This window comes from Thermobia domestica, chromosome 17, assembly GCF_964235325.1.
Source record: "Thermobia domestica chromosome 17, izTheDome1.hap1.1, whole genome shotgun sequence".
NCBI classification, from domain to species: Eukaryota; Metazoa; Arthropoda; class Insecta; order Zygentoma; family Lepismatidae; genus Thermobia; species Thermobia domestica.
In genome coordinates, this window is record NC_137470.1 from 13,736,811 (window position 1) to 13,756,847 (window position 20,037).

Consider the following 20,037-nt stretch of genomic DNA (forward strand, 5'->3'; position numbering starts at 1 on the left):
GGCGCAAAGGGTTCCAGGTTTGATTTGTAAAGGGATAGCCTTGAAAAATATGAAAGCATTCCGGTGGTTCGCATTTCACTGTAAGTCCACGTCATATATAGTTTCTATTCCAAAATGGGACACTGAACTTAAAAAAAAACTTCCAGCTAGATAAGAAATGGTGTGTGATCAAAAAAAAAATATTTCGTACATTTAGACAATTTATTATCTTCTGATAGTATATCGCTTTTTTTAAAAAAAAAAAAAAAATATAAGTTTATCTCAGAAAATTTACTTTCGTATTTTTAAAGACTTTTGTTGGTGTAAAGTACAAATATCATCATGTGACTGCGTAGTATAGTCGCTGACGCTGTCGCCCTTGTTTTGGGCGGTCCCGGGAATCATTCCCGGTGGGGGTTCTCGATGGAAAAGATATAAGATCCTATTCATACCAACCATCTTGCGCGATTTTGTTTTTTTTCCCTGAGATTTCCTCATTCACATCAGGGAATACCGAGATTATGCCTAACTTACAGGTACCAGACAGATTCCTTCCTCCCTTCACCGCAAATTGTGCTCGCCGAGAGGTGTCATGTTTCATACGTGAAGGGCTCTTAAGGCGGTAGTTGGTGCTAATGTCCAGATATATATATATATAAATCAAAAATAAAAATGTAGAAAGAATTTTTTAAACTTCATGTTCGAAAGGAAGAGTATAGCTGTCCACTATAGTATACCTTAATCGAGATTTGACTTTTAACTATGAAACTCTTTCTTTGATCTTTTCATTACTAAGCACATTCTAAAAGATAAGACCCCTAATCTGTGGCCAGTTTTTTTCATAGTTCGTAGTTAGGACTAGACAGATGAAACAAGAAAACAGGGTACGCAGAAGTGTTTGATTTAACAAGGTTTCCACCAACGTGGAGAACATGTAAAAGTCAGGGAATTCAGCTTACTCGTAAGAAATTCTGGAAAAGTCCAGAGAATTCAGCTTACTCGTAAGAAATTCTGGAAAAGTCCAGAGAATTCAGCTTACTCGTAAGAAATCCTGGAAAGGTCCAGTGAATTCAGCTTACTCGTAAGGAGTTCGGGAGAAGTCAGGGAATTCAGCTTACTCGTAAGACATCCTGGAAAAATCAGAGAATTCCGCTTAATCGCAAGAAGTGAAGGAAAAGTCAGGGAATTTCATGGAAAGCTTACAAAAACTTGGAAAAGTCAGGGAATTTCATGGGAAGCTGACAAAAAACGCCAGGGAATTTCATGAAAATCTGAGATAAAAACTTGGAAAAGTCAGCGAAGTTCATGAAAACTGATACAAAACGTAGAAAAGTCAGGGAAGTTTAATAGAAAGCTGAACAATACCAAGAGAATTCAGTTTATTCGTAAGAATTCCAAGAAAAATCAGGGAATTTCATGGAAAACTGGAAAAGTTGAGGACTATTAGTCGTAAGAAGTTCTGAAAAAAGCCATAGAATGTTAAGTGTAGATTTTCACATCTTAGAAGCCATTCCTTGTTTTGTTTTATCCGGATAATTGGTAGAGTTTATTTTATAAAATAAACTAGTTTGTTTTGCAAAACTAGATCAGAACCTCTTAGTCGGAAAAAATATAGTTGCTTTTTAACATTATATATAGACCTGGAAATCTGTAAATTGTGACCTGGAAAATCTGGAAAAGTTATGGAATTAATACTCGTCAAATACACACATTCAGCGAACCGTCTCCTCAGAGCACAACAAAATTAGACAGTTGCCCCCAGGAAATTTGCCGTGGCTCGCGATGTGCATTACAAATTGTCCATTACTGGTGTAGAGTATTAGCTGTTAGAATTTAGTCCATAATTTGAACTAACAGATTTGTAGCTTTGAACTCTTTTGAGCAGGAGTTCTCAACCTACTTCATATCACGAACCCCACTCTTATCACATGCTCTTTCCAGTTACCCCTAGAAGTAATTTCCGATTTGTAATAAGCTTTTCGATTATTCCTGCTTATCGCTTATAGTTCCATATCTTTGTAAGCCTTATGTAAAATTAGGAATAACAGTTTGACAGTAAGTATGGAAACAACAATATGTCTTTCAAAATAACAAATTCAAAATAATGTTTAAAAATTATACAGCGTGTTTATAAATGAATGGTGCGATTTTAAAAATTAATAATAAATCTATTTATTACCTTACACGAGTAAGGCCTACACCGTAAGCAGCGGAAACTGTCCAAGTTTCGCATGCGCTACCTAATGTTTGCTTGTCATGCTGGTTAATTTATTATGCTTACTGCGGGGCCGCAGCGTCTGTTCTCGAGATGTCGTCACAACAAGAAAAGGCTCTGTGTGTGCTCCGTTTTCAGGTGTCCAGATCTGTGGTTACAGTGCAGTGTGAATTTCGTGCACGGTTTAGGAAAGACCCACCACACAAGAATAACATAAATTAGCTGGTAGTGACAGTTCCGTGCAAACTGGATGTTTGCGTAATCGTGTTCTTCACCACCACTGCACTGGACGTGCTGCAATAGAAGACAACAGCCTTTTCACGTGGCCACCCCGTTCGCCGGATTTATACACTATGTGATTTCTTTCTTTGGGAGTTCGTTAAAGACGGTGATTATATACCGCCAATGCCCATGTCCCTTGAGGAAGTTTGTAATCGGATAACGCATGCACTGCAGGGCATCACGGGGGACAATCTAAACCGAGTATAGAAGAATTTGATTACCGTGTAGATGTGTGTCGTGTGACCAAGGGTTCACATGTTGAAGGATTGTGATTGGTGAATCAAACTTGGACAGTTGCCACTGCTTATGCCTTAAGGTTTGCCTATATAAGGTAATAAATATATTTATTATTAATTTATAAACACGCTGAATAACATATTCCGCTGCTTAATCCTAATAAATTTGTCTTTTTCACCCTCCTTCGCGATCCCCAGCTTGAGAAACTCCATTTAAGAGAATCCAGGTTTTGCTGGTATATAATAATACAGCTACAAAGACGTCTTGTTTTTATGCCTAAGTACATACACGTAGGTTTGGGAAGACAGGATACATTAGATAGTCCATGGCCACACTGAATTATCCTTCCGTATTGTGTTAAGCGTCGGCAAAAAAAGCTCCCATGATTGCAAACTTCCTTCTTCCCGTGAGCGTCTTTTTCTACTGCGTGTCGGTTACATCATCGTGATTGAGATTAAGCGCCACTTCAACATCAAGGCCAGTCATTCATGAAATAATAGCTGCTTCGGAGATTAAAAGTAATTCTTTAAGTAGTTAAGAGAATATATTAAAGACTCTATTGTTAAGAATACCTTGGATAAGCAGTCATTGCTGTAATTAGTTACAAGAGTTTTACGCCGTTCTACTTCAAACACTTGACATATAGTTCCGACCTTTATCTCGTCCAAGTGCTTTTTTTTCTTCCTCTTTTTGAGAGTATTATCAGAAAATAAACTTTGGTAAAGACAGTAAAGGGAATCACACGAAACTTCTCTTTTACTCTAAGCTTTATATTCCTACACATACCCCAGGTACACTCATGTCCAAAATTATTGTCGCATGTCTATAAATATGTTGTTGTAGGAATATAATTTGATAACGAATTCGCCCGGTATTTCTTATAATGTTAGTGTGTATATAATCGTCAAAGACATTATGTGGCACATTTCATGTCAAAAGAGCAGTAAATAAGAACAATAAAACAAAAATACAACTTTCTTGTCCATTTAGCAACATTTTGTTTTTACTAATTCTAATTTTCGTATTTATAGGCCTAGTTCTTTTCGAATGAAATTTACCACAAATATACATTTCCCCGATTATACGCATAGTATCAGTATTAAAAGTACCCTGCAAAATCATAATCAAATTATATTCTTACAAGAAGACAGTTATAGATATGAGACAATCATTTTGGACATGAGTGTACATCCAGCATTATTCACCGTTACCCGTGAAGATGTTAACGGATTGACTCCATTTAGGAACTCGGCCGACATAATTGCAGAAACAAAAGTACATATCCCTTTGTTATAGGCAACCATAATTTCTTTGTTACTGTGCAGGTTCCATAGAAGCTAGGGAATCTTTATATTTTAAATGGGATATCGATAGCCAGCATTATTCACCGTTACCCGTGACGATGTTAACGGATTGACTATTAACGAACTCGGCCGGGATAATTGCAGAAGCAAAAGTACATATCCTTTCATTATAGGCAACCATCATTTGATTGTTACTATGCAAGTTGCATAGAATCTGGGCATTTTTTTTATTTTAAAAGAGATATGTACAGCCAGCATTGTTCACCGTTACTTGTTACTTCATAAGATGTTAACTTATTAAAAACTCGCCAAAATAATTCCTCTAGCTATATATTGCAAAATAACCAAATTAAAATATTAGCACCCGTTCAAGAGTTATCGCACATAGTAACGGATGGACGTGCTGACAGCACAATATTATAAGCTTCACTGAATGATCCTAATAAAGGTATTGTTTGTCATGTATCCGTCTTGATTTCGTAGAATCTTTAATTACAGCTTATGAGTTTTGAAAAAGGAAAAAAACAAAACCAGCAATACTGAATTAATTGTAACGTTGATAACATTTCCTCTACGACATAATTCTACCTACTACAGCAGGTCAGGCCCGTATTTATATATTATGCACCCCTGTGCTATAAATAATTTGCCCCCCCCCCCCCCGAAACGACTACTATTAGAGTTGAATTCACAGTTTTTGGGATCGCTGAGATGAATAGTGAATAGTGACAGTTTTAATCCAATTCAACTTCGAGGTCATACTCCACTCCATAGGGAGGGGGCGAGATTTTAAAAATAATCGAAAACGACAAATTTTAGTGTTGAATTCATAGTTTTCGAGACCGCTGAGTTTAGTGGTATCAGTTTTCATGATATTCAAGTTCATCCTCACCCCTTGGGTGGGGGCTGGGAGAGGATGACTTTTTAAAAAAATAATCAGATGAGCTAGCTAATTAGTAACTACTGTAATTAGAGCGAATTAAACACATTAACATACTTTCTCGCGGTTTCGTGGGACTCTGAGAGTTGCTAGTTTTAAATATGACTTTATTGTTAATCTTTTTTAAAAATCCAAAATTTTGCCGCCCCCTAAATTCTGCCGCCCTGTGCTCGAGCACAGAATAGCACTGTTATTAAAACCTAAATACGGGCACGCAGCAGGTAGGTTTTAATAATTTCTCTTGTCAAAAATAGCTGCTCACTGCGTAATGGTATATAATAATGTAATACGACGATGGTAACGTTAGGTGGGTTTCAGTAATTTGCGTCGTCAAAATAATCATAGAAATAAAGTGTTTAGAATATTTGTTTGTGCCAATACACGTTAGGAGAGGACTTCGTACACTAGTGCTTAGTGTTGGACTCACGCCCGCGTGGTTTCTGGTTCTATTCCCGTCCGTGCTTCCCAGTTTTTGGCGTTCACCTGCCGTCGTGAGGCAAACTAGGGAGTCCAGAAAAATCCTGATACTCCTGTTAAAGCGACGCAGCGCGTTGACCACGTGTTAATCGGTAGACTGGACGTAATTCAGCAGGTCGCTAACAGATGGCGTAGGAGTGGCTTAGACTCACAAGGGGTTGTCACGCCAAGTGGTTTGGTTTTAATACACATGAAGTCTATAATTTTGCAAAATACAGCAGGAGGTTATTTTTTTCTTCACCCAGGTAATCCAATTTTGTCATCTGTGTAATTTAGGGTGGACAGATTTATGAACTTACACTCGTCAAACTGTCATAATTTTCCAGTAACTTTTATGTTATCATTTATGCAAATGAGAAAGAATTCTGTGGCTTCTCAAAATAACCAGATGTGTATTTATTAAATTTAAATTTTTAAATTTAAATTTTCACATTATCTTTTAACAGGAAGATGGATTAGGGGCATCAGTTGTCTCGTGAATGTCATTTTTTATGGTTGAATTTCTAGTAAAAGGATTACACTTTTCTTAAAAAAAAAAAAAAAAAAAAAAAAAAAAAACTGAAGTACTCCATACAAGAAATTAGTAGCAACTACGAGCCAAAAACGGGACGCTCTTTTTTTTTTTTAAACAAAACACAATCTCATACCTTTCTTTACAAGAATTTTACTCTCTGTTCTCCATGGTATGGTTCACCGTGGTATGGTTCTCCATGGTATGGTTCACCAATGCACCAACTAAATCGATTCATACCTGAAGACGAAGAGGAACGTTGTCATAAGCAGCTTAACAGACCTGTACTAGTATCCTGTGGAAATCTTATGTGATAGCTTCCCATGGTTCGTCGAAATTGCGTATGTAATTTTGATACACTTTCTCTTTTAAAACGCCCCCCCCCCCCCCCCAAAAAAAAAATCAGGTGAATTTAATCGGGAGATCCAGCTGGCCGCTCCACATTCCGACGTCGACCGATCCAGCAGTTCGAGAATGTTTCGTTCAGCCACTGGTATGGCATAGTGTGGCGGTGTTCCATCTTGCTGCTAGTGCTCCTTCAGTTCTAAGTCCAGTGACCGTTATCCCCAATCTTAAGTAACAAAGTGTTGCCATATCGAAACTTTTTTCCAGAATTATAAATACTACCGTCAGTCAAACATAATATACATATTTATGGAGCACCCTGTATTGTCATATTCACCGATTAACTTGAATTATTAACTTGAATTTAAATTAAAACTAGGAAGATAGATTTAACAAATATAATATTTTCACATTGTTGTCTTTGCAAATAATACTAAATTTCTTTTTCTCTCTCTTTGTAGTGTCTGTTGGACAAAGTAGGACAGTGGCCGTTTAATGCCTTTACGTTGGATAACGTAACTGGAGGTTAGTATTGCTTTAATAAGAATACTATAGGTTAGCCAAAAAGTGTTGTATGTTTGAGGATTTTACTTGGAATGTGTTTACTGTGGCTCGAGTTTCCTCTGATGAATGTATTGTTGAAACCCAAAACAAAATGCACAAAAAAAAAAAAAAAAAAAGATCGTATCACTAGTAAATAGTGACCGTGACTTGGATATATTTCTAATTCGCTTTGTGCACTAATTTTAGGATACTGAATGCAACGAAACTATTTTAAAATATTCGCCCATGGAGTACCTAGCTATCCCAACTTTGAAGTACAGTAGAGGCCGCGGTGGTTTAATGGTAGAGCGTTCACCTCTGGTGCGTGGGGTTCTTGGTGGACAAACACTGTGTGCGTGGGTTTTGTCGGGGTTCTCGGTTTCCTCGCACTTTTTTTCATTCCACCATTTCATTCATTTCTCATCATCACCGTCTACTTTAGCCTAGCCGTCGAAATCGTGTGACGTAAAAGTTAACAATTTCATTTGATTTGAAGTACAGTAGAACCACGGTTATCCGCGGAATTTTTGTGGCAAGGACATCGCGGATAGCGAAAATCACTGATAACCCGGAAAAAAAGTCTAAAAATTAGATGCAAACACGAGAAAAAATATTTCAGCATAAAAACCTCTGCGTCGTCAAAGTTAGTGATCAGAAAATGTGAAAACCATAACCAAAACAAAAGAGCAAGAGCCTGCCATTTTTGCATAAATTCCGAGAAGGCCTATAGGATTTACGATGCTCAATAAACTGTCAGTAATTTTCGACCTTCGCACTGTAGGCCTTGTTGTATTTTCCCGGTTGTTGGCTTGGATTTTTTTTTTTTTTTAAATTTCGTTCTTAATTAACTCTCCAATGGTCGCCTGCGGACTCTCACTCCACAATGAACAATGAATGCAATTGACTACCACGCAAATCACTCTTCCCAATTCCTGTTTTTCATACCTTACAACAATCGGCTTCTGCTTATGAGAGTAGAGTTGCACTTTGAAACGTGCACTATTGTTGGAAATATTGATTTTTACAATGCAATTTATTTTTATGTTTGAAACATGCAGTATTTATTTGCATGCGGAGAGTCATTTTGCCGCAGGGACTATTTATGAAAAATAATTGAGCGGGATTGCAGCAGGGTTAAAAAAAAAAATTCACGGCATTCGCGGATAATCGGGACTTTACTGTATCGTGACACTCTTTATGGGTATGTTTGGAAGTAGTTCTAATGGATTCAGGATTCTGAAAATAAATTAGAAATGTGTGGAAGCGTGGGCAGTCTTTAATAATGACATGGTCTTTAGTTCTTTGCTTAATTAGCGTAATATTATGAGACTTTCTAGCGTCATGGAAGGTAAGAAAACTGGTGTCCAGAAAACAATAACAATTAATTCAGCTATACAGGGTGAGTCCAAATGATGTTCCCAACTTCAGTGATTATTCTTTTGCTTTTAAATAACACGTATGTAAAAAGCGATTACACACACTGATTGATTAACTCCAAAAGTTTTTTTTTTTCTTTTTGTACCGTATTATAAATGTTCAATGATCGATCCACGAGTTACCCAACACATTCTAGTCTATAATCAAGTTCCTGCCAAATTCTTCGTAGCATGTCAGGGCCGATATCGACCACAGCTGCAGTGATTTGTTCACGTAATTCAACCATAGTTGTAGCAAGTGGCGGCACGAATACCCTAAATTTTCCACAGCGATGCCGTTGAACTTGATTAACGGACTCAGTCGCATGAAAATCAAGCACACAACGATCTGTGGTCTGTAGAAGCCATATTGCTCACGACTGAATTTGTCTCCTGGTGGACGTCTAGGTAACTACGTCTCTGCAGTAAAAAGAGAAAAAAACCTTTTGAGGTTATATTCCAAAAATTTCATTATTTGTCGAATAATACAAGTAAATTAACAAAATCGGGAACACCATTTTGACTCACCCAGTATTTTCAGACATACTATTGTCAGTTCATGAAGTTTGGTTTATAAGATGGCAGCAGTGGATATGTTATTTATCACTATATTTGCACAATGGGAAAATAACGGTGTAGTATTTTTGAAACACGTTTTTGAATTCAACAGTTTTTCCTGGTCCTAAATCTCTTCCGTTATCCACGCCTTTCATCAAGTTAATGTCTAAAACATATATGTCAAAAAATCAAGGAAAATGAAGGTGTAAATGTGGCATAAAATATTTATAAATATTATATTCTTCGAATACTGTAAATTACGGATGCGACAAAATATCAAATAATACTTTCGACAAAGTAGATACTTTTAGATATCTAGGATCAATATTAACAGACCAAAACCGTCGTCTAAAATCAAGGAATTCGTGTTATTATTCAGTTCAGAATCTTTTGTTGTTACGAATTCTGTCGGGGAATTCGAGGCTTAAAATATATAAAACGGTAATCATACCTGTTCTATAGTGTGATTGCGAAACATGGTCGTTTATTCTGAGAGAATAACGAAGACTGAAAGTATTTGAGAACAAGACCCTGAGACGAATGTTTGGACCCAAGAGGAACGGGAATGGGGAATGGCGGAAACTCCATGACGAAGAGCTACATCATTTATACGGTTTACCAAACATTGTTAGGGTCATCAAGTCTAGGAGGCTCAGGTAAAGAGGTCGTGTAGCTAAAATGGAAGAAAGTAGGAACGCTCTCAAAGTTTTAACTGGAAACCCAATCGAAAAAACGACCATTGGGAAGACCTAGGCGCAGATGAGAGGACAATGTTAATATCGATCTCGCAGAAATTGGAATACAAAGTAGAAAGTGGATCCAGTTGGCTAAAGACTGAAGTCAATGGATAGCTTTTCTGAGTGCAGCATTGAACCTCCGGGTTCCATAGGTCATACAGGTAGTTAGTTAGTCATATTCTGAAAGAAGATATTCAGTTTCGATACAAGTTCAGGGTCGTTCCAAAAACATGGCAAAAGAGAGCCAGATAGGTTAGCAACTGTGGCCTGGAAACTGGTATGTATAATCTAGTTCTGTTTTCAAATCAACTGCGTACTACAATTTTTGCATCAATTCGTGATTTTTTAGCAAGAAGATCTCACGCAATTTACAGGCTTTTCAAGGACGATACGTAATTTGCTTACCTTGACTACATGAAACGAAAAAAAAAAAAAAAAAATCACACACATTGCAGATTCCGTATGACGATTTTGTGGTTACAGTATAATAAAAGTGAACTGTTTAAGACAGAAAGAATTAGCATTTGAAAAACAATTCACGTGACCCTCTTGTTTACAATTTTAGCTGTAGAATGTGTTTAGTTGTTCGTAAACTTCATTTGTAGCTCAGGATCTCGTTTCAAAGTGTATCTTTACTCTTCGTCTGTAGTTGTTCATTGGTGAAACAATTTGTAGATGCATACTTTTGCAATATAAATAAATAAATAAATAAATAATAAAAAATAAAGAAATAACTAAAAATAAATAAATAAATTCTTCTTTTGAATTTCTATTTTCTTTTAGGAATGATTCAACAAAATGCATCAAAAGATTACGATTTTGGCCAATAATTAGTTTCTCGATCAGGGGCCACAAAATTTTTGAACTACCCTAAATCGAGTTTTCGTATTTTATGCAGAACAAGCACATAATACTGAGTTAAGTGATAGTTTGGGTTCTGCTACACTATATGTACTTCTCCAGATATAAGGCGTACAATAAAATGTTTCATTGAATGAAATATATTGGATCTTTTGATCCAAATAAATAAATCTTATATATAAAAGAGAACGTACAAAATCCTTTGTTACCTCATCACGCTAATACGGCTGAACCAATTTCTTTCATTTTTGGGGGGTTATTAGGATTTGGACCCTAGATGGTTTTTATCATATCACTTTAATTTTTAATTACCAGTGTCTTGAGATAATTGACCATTCAAGTGTCCATAACGTACAAATCCTTTGTTAGTTATTCATCATAGGTAAAAATAAACGTATTTATATGCAACCCGCATGACCGTGTCACTCGGCGGGTTAACATAAATGACAGGCGCTATAATGTTAACATTTACTGCAATCACTTGAAAGCGAAAAAGTAAAAATTATCTAAGTAACAAAGTTTATTGCGTTCCGGGGTGACCGCAGCGAAGCGGGGCGGGTTAACATAAATGACAGGCGATATAATGTTAACATTTACTGCAATCTTCTATGGTTTTTATCATATCACTTGAAAGCGAAAAAGTAAAAATTATCTAAGTAACAAAGTTTATTGCGTTCCCATGACCGTGTAACTCGGCGGGTTAACATAAATGACAGGCGATATAATGTTAACATTTACTGCAATCTACTATGGTTTTTATCATATCACTTGAAAGCGAAAACTTCCGGGGTGACCGCAGCGAAGCGGGGCGGGTTAACATAAATGACAGGCGATATAATGTTAACATTTACTGCAATCTTCTATGGTTTTTATCATATCACTTGAAAGCGAAAAAGTAAAAATTATCTAAGTAACAAAGTTTATTGCGTTCCGGGGTGACCGCAGCGAAGCGGGGTGAACGCTGCTAGTAAATAATAATAATGTTAGGAGGTTGTTAAAAAGTGTAGATAATTTTACATTTGATAGATTGAACACCCAATCGGTGTAACCGGCTGGAGTTCGGGTCACTGTTCGGGCGAACATTTATTATGTAACCAACTGGGTATCAAGTCGCTGTTCGGGCTTCCATTTATTTGTAATCGCCTGGGTGTCAAGTCGCTGTTCGTGGCTCGTGGTACTACCAATAAGTATACTCCTGATACTTTAACTTACCTGGACAGGACGATGAAGAATCTCTCCAAGAAAGGTTACAAACTGTTTCCAAATCGCTCGTCAGTCTCAATCATGAGATGAGCATTAGGCGCCGAGAGGTTCGGGTGTCTCGTCTCGAAAACCTCACGGACGATCAGACGGTCATCCAGACCATAACGCACACAAACATCAGTCATACAAACAGCGAAAACACACTGGATTAAATTATACTATACTTATTTATTAGAACACTATTGTATAAAAAATAGCGAAGAGGAATGGACACAACACTGAACACTGAGGATGTATAACAATTTTAGTCGCTGAAATCACGCTTTGCCCTTTTCGGGCAATATAGCCCTTTATATATATATGATTATGATTCAGATATCACTACAAATTCTTCTCTCACACCATTGACACACTTGGGGGATTAGCACTGGGGAAAAGTTGTCTGGATCGTCCCACGATGAATCCAGTTGTTACGCTGAACAGTCCTGCAGCGTAAAGGTGAATCTTAAGCAAATAAACGAAAAGAAGGTCTCCACAGTGGAATACTGATATTGGAGGGCGCGTATATAACCTTTTAAACGCACAAGGTCTGCGGACCTGGGATTTCACTAGTTGGGGCTAGCCGTAAGAAATCGTCCTTCACCGGCTAAATAGCTTGTGCCCCTTCACCATAAGTCGTATCTAAAGCTCGACACGAAATGCGTGGTTACCGCTTCCAGACCTGGAGTCAGACTCCTCGAGCATCCAAGCTCAAGCTACGGGTTGCAATGGTCAACGGAAAAGTGTTGGCAGTTCATTTCAAAAATTACCCAGTAACTCATCTGTATGCACATACAAACAGAATACGGAAAACAATTTATGTTAATTTTAGTCAACTGCCTATAATGCACTAGACACGGCGATAACACTGGCGTGAGAAAGTACAGATAACGGACTGCAGAACAACACAGTTGGTGCCACTTTGGTTGCTGGAACATCTGGTCAGCCCGTATTTCTCTAATCTATTATAATGTTTCCATAAGCGATTAAAGAAAGCACTTACTTCAGTTCCCAATAACTATAGAATATATACTGTGCATATAATAAGTCAGGGAGAAACACTGAAATGGTTCGTCACTAGCTGAAATGTTCTCAGCAAAAGCAATGTTTTAAATATATATATGAAAAAATGATGAAAGACTTCTTTGTCCAATTGTGTGGGAAAGAAGCAATTCCCACCAAATAAAGAACTTATGTGCGTTGTAGAATAAAGTATAAATCGAAAATAATAATCACTGTCTTTACGAAATATACAGTGTGTCCACAAAAATCCTTCTATAACCTGGTAGCGGTTATATCGGTATATAGTTCTCTGATGTAAAACGTCATCTGTTTGCCTTAAATTTTGAAATAGGCGTATGTTACCTAAATATAGGGGCTGGGTGGCGTAGTGGGTAAGGTAACAATAACAGCTGGACGACCCGAGTTTGATCTCCAGCCAGGGCAGAATTTGTTCTTTCGTGCTATTTCGTTCAAATCTGGCTAAAGGATTCACCCAGTCTCTGTCAAATGGGAGTCTTCGAGTTGTTCTGACTCAGGGTGTCCACGCGCCGAACAATTTGGGCGCAACCTCTCAAAATCTACCATTATTTCGCCTAAATTTACCATTCTGTTCCCCAGACTTACCTCCAAACTTACCGTTCTTCTTCTCATATTTACCGATCTTCCCCCAAATTTTCCATTCTTTCCTTAAATTTACCTCTTTCCATAAATTTACCGTTATCCCCCTCAATGTTACCATTCTGTCCCCAAATTTACCATTCTTTCCTTAGACTTACCTCTTTTCTCTTAATTTACCATTCTTTCCCCAAATTTACCATTCAGCTATCTAAATGTACCTTTTCTCCCTACAATTTTACCGTTTTTCAGTTTGATTGTTCCATTGCGGTTGTTCAACATCTGAGGACATTCAACGAGCACATTGCCAGGTAACGAGAGGAGCATCCGACTCTTTTACCTGCAATATAGTTGGATGAAACTGGGTGGTAAAATCTAGGGATGCAAACAGAAACGAAACACTTAGTTTAACTGCCTAGAATATAAGGCGAATAATTACAAAACATTATGCAAAAGTTGAAAAGGGAATATTTTTTTAGAAAAAAAAAAATATGTTCAACTACTTAGCTTTAAAGATTCTTCAGGGCTATCTGTCCTCTATCGCGTCACAGGTCACTAAAGTGTCTTCATCTGGCAGTACAACACTGTCACTAATTGCTTTGAAACAATCCACCCAGTAAACCAGAAACCACAGAGAACTGGAACCCTCATTAAACTAGAATGTAACTTGAGTCTTCCATTTGGCGCCAATCCAATTTCATGGGTCGCTTCCCCACTGCTACCTGCCACCAAGAAGAGAGACTCATGCTTGCGCTGCACTTATATAGGCGGTGGGCAGCACGTGGATGGTGGTGTTGCCAGATTCTCAGTGCAGAACGTGTGGTACCAGCTGCTACCACCCATTTTAAATGAAGAAATGTCCTTTCCCCTCAAATATTTTCATGGACGAATTTACACCCTAAAACCCGCCTATGTGCACCCCTGTGTGTGTTACACCATCTCCATGTGCAGAGACCACGAAAATATAGAGCGTCATTTCCAGACTACCCATAGCTGAATTGGGATGTATCTTCACCGTTTTATTTACTTAAAGAAGACTTTAGAAAGTTAGGGTTCAAATTTTATGTGGCGAAATGATACCATAATTATAAGACACCTCGAGAGGAACTCAAGGTAATATTGACTAAGTTTTATCCCATGAACACGATGTTATAGTGGTTAACTTAACAACTATCTGAAATGTCTGTACCTAATTGGATTTTTGATTTTTTTTTTTTTATTTTGCAGGTCGCTCACTGCCAGTATTGTGTGTTCATCTTTGCCATTGGTATGGTCTGCTGGAGAACTTTAATTTGGATGTTGCCCGGGTGTGGAAGCTGTTCTGTGAGTGAATTAATAAAATTTGGCTAACTCAATTGCACAGGTACTTGATGAGGAAATAAATAGCTGTACGAATGACAGGATGATGCAAAGCTCTTGGTCTGGGGATTTAGCCATAACGGAACTTAACATGTACAGTTACTTAGTCTGTGTCCTACACTTATTGCATTTGAAAAATAGAATTACGATAGCTCTGACATGGTTTTATGTACAAGATCTCTGACCCATTTTTCCATCACTTCTATGATGAAATAAATTTTATCAAAATGTCAGATACCAGGTATAAATAGCCTCCGGACGAACTTCGAAAAATTTATTTGTATCAACCTATGAAATTTATCACCAGCAAGAATCCAAAATATTGAAGAGAATACATACAAGTTTTTAAAATTTTTTTTAATGCTCTATATAGAAACCGTAGGCGAACCGATAAATGTCTACACGGTAATCAAATATTCTTGCCAAACACGGCTAAACCTGTTCTTTGTAGCTGTTATTTGCTCAGTTCTCCCCTTAAGTTCCACAACATCACGTGGAGGAGAAGGAACATGAACAAGGTTTTTCACATATCCTCGTAGAAAGATCACGGGGATGATATCAGGAGACCTAGGATGTCACTGTATTACACACTGGTCACCGTTTCCTGCATGACCAATCCAGCGGTTGGGAGGCTCTATGCCCGAATAGTACCCAGTGTCAACAAATTTTCGATATCAACTGAGGATCTCCTTCCTGGTAGGAGGTTTCTTTCCCATACTGGATCCTAAATTTCCTTTGAATATCTGTAGATTTTTTGATTTCTCAAATTGTAGCACATAAAAGGCCTTCTCAGGTTAGAAAACGCCATGATGGACTGGCACTAGTGGCAGAAAATGGATTTTTAGTCTTTTAAAATAATCTACTTTGTTACCCGATAATATTCCTAATATTTAGTCTACAATAATTGTTTGAGGCAAGAATTCTTTATTTAATAGTAGTAATTACAACTTAACGATAAGACTGGAAGTCAAGTTTTTAAAATGGATATGCATGGTGTTCACTCTAGCTTTGGAACAACGTATAACTTAAAATAAAAATAAAAATACGATTAAAGGTAAGACTTGTTGTTATAATCTGTGTTACAGTTTCGACAATATATTACTGCCTTCATTGATAATGTGCCTGATGAAGGGAATGATATAATTAAATTAGAAACAGCTCTATGTCCACTCGTATTTCCCCCCTCTACGGGTTAACGGGTTGTCTGCTGTGAGAGCGGACCTTCCGTGTGTTTGGAATACACCACGGTCGAGTGATGGACCGGGAGTTTTCCCGCAGGAAATTATTAATATCCTCATTCGGTTTTTGAACATTTCCATGTATAATTCTCTACAATACAACATAAGAGGATATTTTTTCTGGAAGTTGTAGGGGGATCGAAGTCTCTCCATGCTCCACACCCCCACCCACCGTTACTACAGATATGGTTTCCAATTGTTTTCAGTCATTATGTAAACTGAAATGCAGTCTTTTAGGCAACATACCCTTACTGCATTTCAATATTAGGTAGCCGGTATGTCGAATCAAAATTGTAATAAAACATACCGCCTTTGGTATTTTTCCACTTCGAACGCTGTATATATATAAAATGAGTGAAAACCGTTGAAGATCTCTGTAGTTACGAGAGGGAACATGGAAAGACTTTGATCCCCCACCAACAACTTTATGAAAAAAAATTAAAAATCTCCTTATTTTGTATTATAGAGAATTATACACGAAAATGCTCAAAAACCGAGTTTTGTATTAACAATTTCCTGTGCGGAAAACTCCCGGACCACCACTCGACTGAGGGGTAATCCAAACGCCCGGAAGACCCGACCTCCCACAGCAAACAACCCTTAAATCCGACCATGCTCAAAACACAACAGTTACATGCATTAAGGCAAGACGATAACATATGTAAGAAAGAAAATTCCATATAGCACATCAAAATATAAACTAGATGAATTTCTTTTGAAGACGCCTTGTTTTAAAAACCAAATGTTGGAAAATGATCACAAAAATGTCTGGGTTATCAACTGAGAAATTATTTCTATATAAAAATATAAAATCTTTTTACGTGCAAATCTATTCGTCAATTACTGTGTATAAAAATGGATTTATTAAAGGTAATTAGCATCTACTCTTTAGTGATGATGTGCCTTTGATCACTGAAAAACTATAGGCGGTATCCCTTCATCATTGAAAAACCAGAGGTGGTATGGCATACCACCGCATACCGTCTCACTTCGACCACCGTAGATACGTGTTTAGACCACAAGAAAGAAAGAAAAAAAAAACATTCATTCGTAGATCACTAAGTTAGCACAGAAGTAACATAATATTAATTACGTATAGATCACTGGAGACAGACATAATAGTTGAGGCAGGATTCTCAGTGTATGTATCACGATCCACTAGTGAGTCTGGATGCTGCATTTGGTGGATCACAAAATTCAAGCATCAGATTTGACAAGAGGATTGAGATAGAAGTTATGAAATATTATACTAGGAATCTTAGTATGTAGAAAAATAATGTAAACATTTTTAGTGAGTTCAGTGGTAGAACGTTCAGCTCTGGTTCATGGGGTCCTTGGTTCGATCCCAGCTCGCGCCAAGTGAACTTTGTGGTGGACAAACACCGTGTGCGTGGGTTTTCTCGGAGGTACTCCCGTTTCCTCCCACTTTCTTCATTCCACCATTTTCTTCAGTTCTCGTCATCACCGTCTCCTTTAGCCTAACCGGGATAATCGTGGGACGTAAAACTTAAAGGTTTCATTTCATAAATCATTCGTTATTATATCGCTGAGAGGATTCGAATTTTAATTACCGCTCTCGTCAACTTTATTATTATTTCTTTTCAAAGGGGCTAAAAACAGTTTGTTAATCGTTCTAAAATAAATTGTATGTCGAGGTAGCGAAAATACAAAATAGTTACTTAGAACCTTTTGGCATGTAGATATTAACTATTGCGTAGAAATTTGTGTATTACGTAGAAATGAATCTCTGTATGAGCTGGCTTCCACACTTGGAAAAGGTTAAGGACCACTCTTCTATTACACAGATCACCTCTGGTCACCATAGGTCAGCTCATTTCCCGTATCTTTGCAATGAAGTGACAATATTTTCAATAATTTATTCATATTCATGAACTTAATGTTTAAAAATTTTTTCTCAAACATAAATGATTGAATGATTGGTGGATAATCCGTATAATTTTTAGGAACTATTTAGTTATCTTTATTGTAAATATTTGTTTTACACTTCACCAGCACGCTTCAAATAATTACATTCTCAGTAATACCAAACAAATCAATTAAAGCTGTACAAATAATCTCTAATTATTTCTTCAGTTCACGGATAATCCTTATTGATTCAACTTAAAAGTGCACGAATAATCCTGATTTATCAACGAGTCAAGTAATTTCGTCACTTCCTCTGCCAACCTAAGTACAAAGCTCCAAAACTATCATTTTCTGTTTTAAACAATACGTGTGCTAGGTGAAGAAATTACAGGCCAGTGTGTGTGTGTGTGTGTGTTTTTCACTTTATTTTCATGTAAAGACATTTCCTTAACATTGATTCGTATGCTCTTTAAATTTTCTTCTTTGAGAAATTAAAAAAAAAATCAATTCTCTCTTTCATTATATTTAAAAAGTCAACTCAAAGCATAACAATTTTATGTTCTATGTGTAACTCATGTCTTTGTAACTCTCCGGGAAAAGTAATGATGCCGGAAATACTGGCGAAAATATGTCATGCTTGACTGATCCATTTAATAATCTTCTGGTTATTGAACCAAATTTAAAGTAATCTTCTGATTATTGAATCAGTTCAAAAGTACACAGGTAATCTTCTGATTATTGAATCAATTTAAAAGCGCACGGGTACTCTTCTGATTATTGAATCAATTTTAAAATGCATGGGTAATCTGATTATTGAATCAATTTAAAAGTGCACAGGTAATCTTGTGATTAATTATTGAATCAATTTAAAAGTGCACAGGTAATCTTGTGATTGATTATTGAATCAATTTAGAAACGCATGAGCAATCTTCTATTTCAAAATCTACAGATAACTTAATCCTCTTACTATTGATTCAATTTATTTTTGATTGACAAAGTTTCAAAATTCATTTCTTGAATGCTGTTAAATTATTGTAATTATTGTCACTCCTATAAAAATGCATGGACAGTTTACTTGGAAGTGCTGTCATTTTAGTGGTGAGACTCCTTTGCTTTGACAGAAAACATACGAAGGTGGTACGCTGTGGGATAGCTTGCTTTTAAAGCTCGATTTGCACAAGCTTCTATAGTGATCAAAGGCTAACTATAATTGGCTTGGCTTTGTTAAAGTGGCTATAAATAAGGAAGGGTCAAGGATGGGGAAAATCAAGTTAAAGATCGTAAATCATCCGACGGTTACGGAAGGCTGTAATGTAATAGTTTTTTCTGAGTAATGACACATCAAAATAACAATTTTGTGCCTAGTGGTTGCCTGTAGATAATGTACTTACATAATTGTTTGCGTTGTAATGTTAATGGAATTGTCAATGAGTTAATTGTCCAATAAGCTTAGTGATATGTCTTTCGTTAGGCGATTAAAATTTATATTATTTAAAAATAGATCACAAACTGAAAACTTATCAAAATTTTTGATTTGCAGTCTTTGCTAGTATTAGTAATGTCTTTGTTTAATTGTGTTCCAGCTCTAATCGAAGAAGGTTATCATAGTACAAATCCTTACCACAACGCTATCCACGCCACAGATGTCACTCAAGCTATGCATTGTTTTCTTCAAGAGGAAAAGGTAAGTCTTCTTAAAGAAAGCAGGAGTGTAAGTTAGGACATCAACATTTCTTGATCTTCTGAAGCATTATACGGTTCTATGGTTTTCTAAGGTTTCACGTGATGTTTTTATCTTCTTTTCAAAATGATATAGCGTGTGTTAATTCATTAATTACTTACTAATTTAGGTACGTAAAGAGTAACTTTATTTTATTTTTATTTATTTATTTATTTATTTATTTTTGTACACAAGCATAAACCTGTTAAATAAGTGGACTGGCTATGATATTTTGGATGTTGTGGGACCTCGCACTACTATGTTATAAAAAAATAACTAGATCCACTGGTTGTGAATAAATTACAACATTTCTGGGAGTGAAAATGTAAATACAGTCTGAATCAGTGGTCGAGGTTGAACTTCCAAGTTGGCTTGTCATAATTTGAGACCCATGTCTGGATTTCCCCAGCTTATTTTGCTTTTATTTATCTATTTATTTATTTATTTATTTATTCACCCATACTATTTTATTATTACTCCACAAAGATGGCCACTTGCTACAGATGGATATTTTCTTTGGAACGAAGGGCGGACAACTACTGTTTCACTAGATTTCTCTGTAAATTGGCGTGTTGTATTGTCAGAACGCGG

General features: G+C 36.7%; 1 protein-coding gene across 5 annotated transcripts in view; it reads left to right on the forward strand.

The window, feature by feature from the left end:
• LOC145674581 (uncharacterized) overlaps nt 1-20,037 on the forward strand; it is a 476,266-nt gene that overhangs the window by 340,063 nt on the left and 116,166 nt on the right. For all 5 annotated transcript variants that reach the window (XM_081744773.1, XM_081744775.1, XM_081744774.1 and 2 more), the window contains 3 exons: nt 6,752-6,815; nt 14,491-14,586; nt 19,310-19,410. In XM_081744773.1, the coding sequence (XP_081600899.1) occupies nt 6,752-6,815; nt 14,491-14,586; nt 19,310-19,410 (261 nt within the window). The remainder of the gene's footprint in view (nt 1-6,751; nt 6,816-14,490; nt 14,587-19,309; nt 19,411-20,037) is intronic.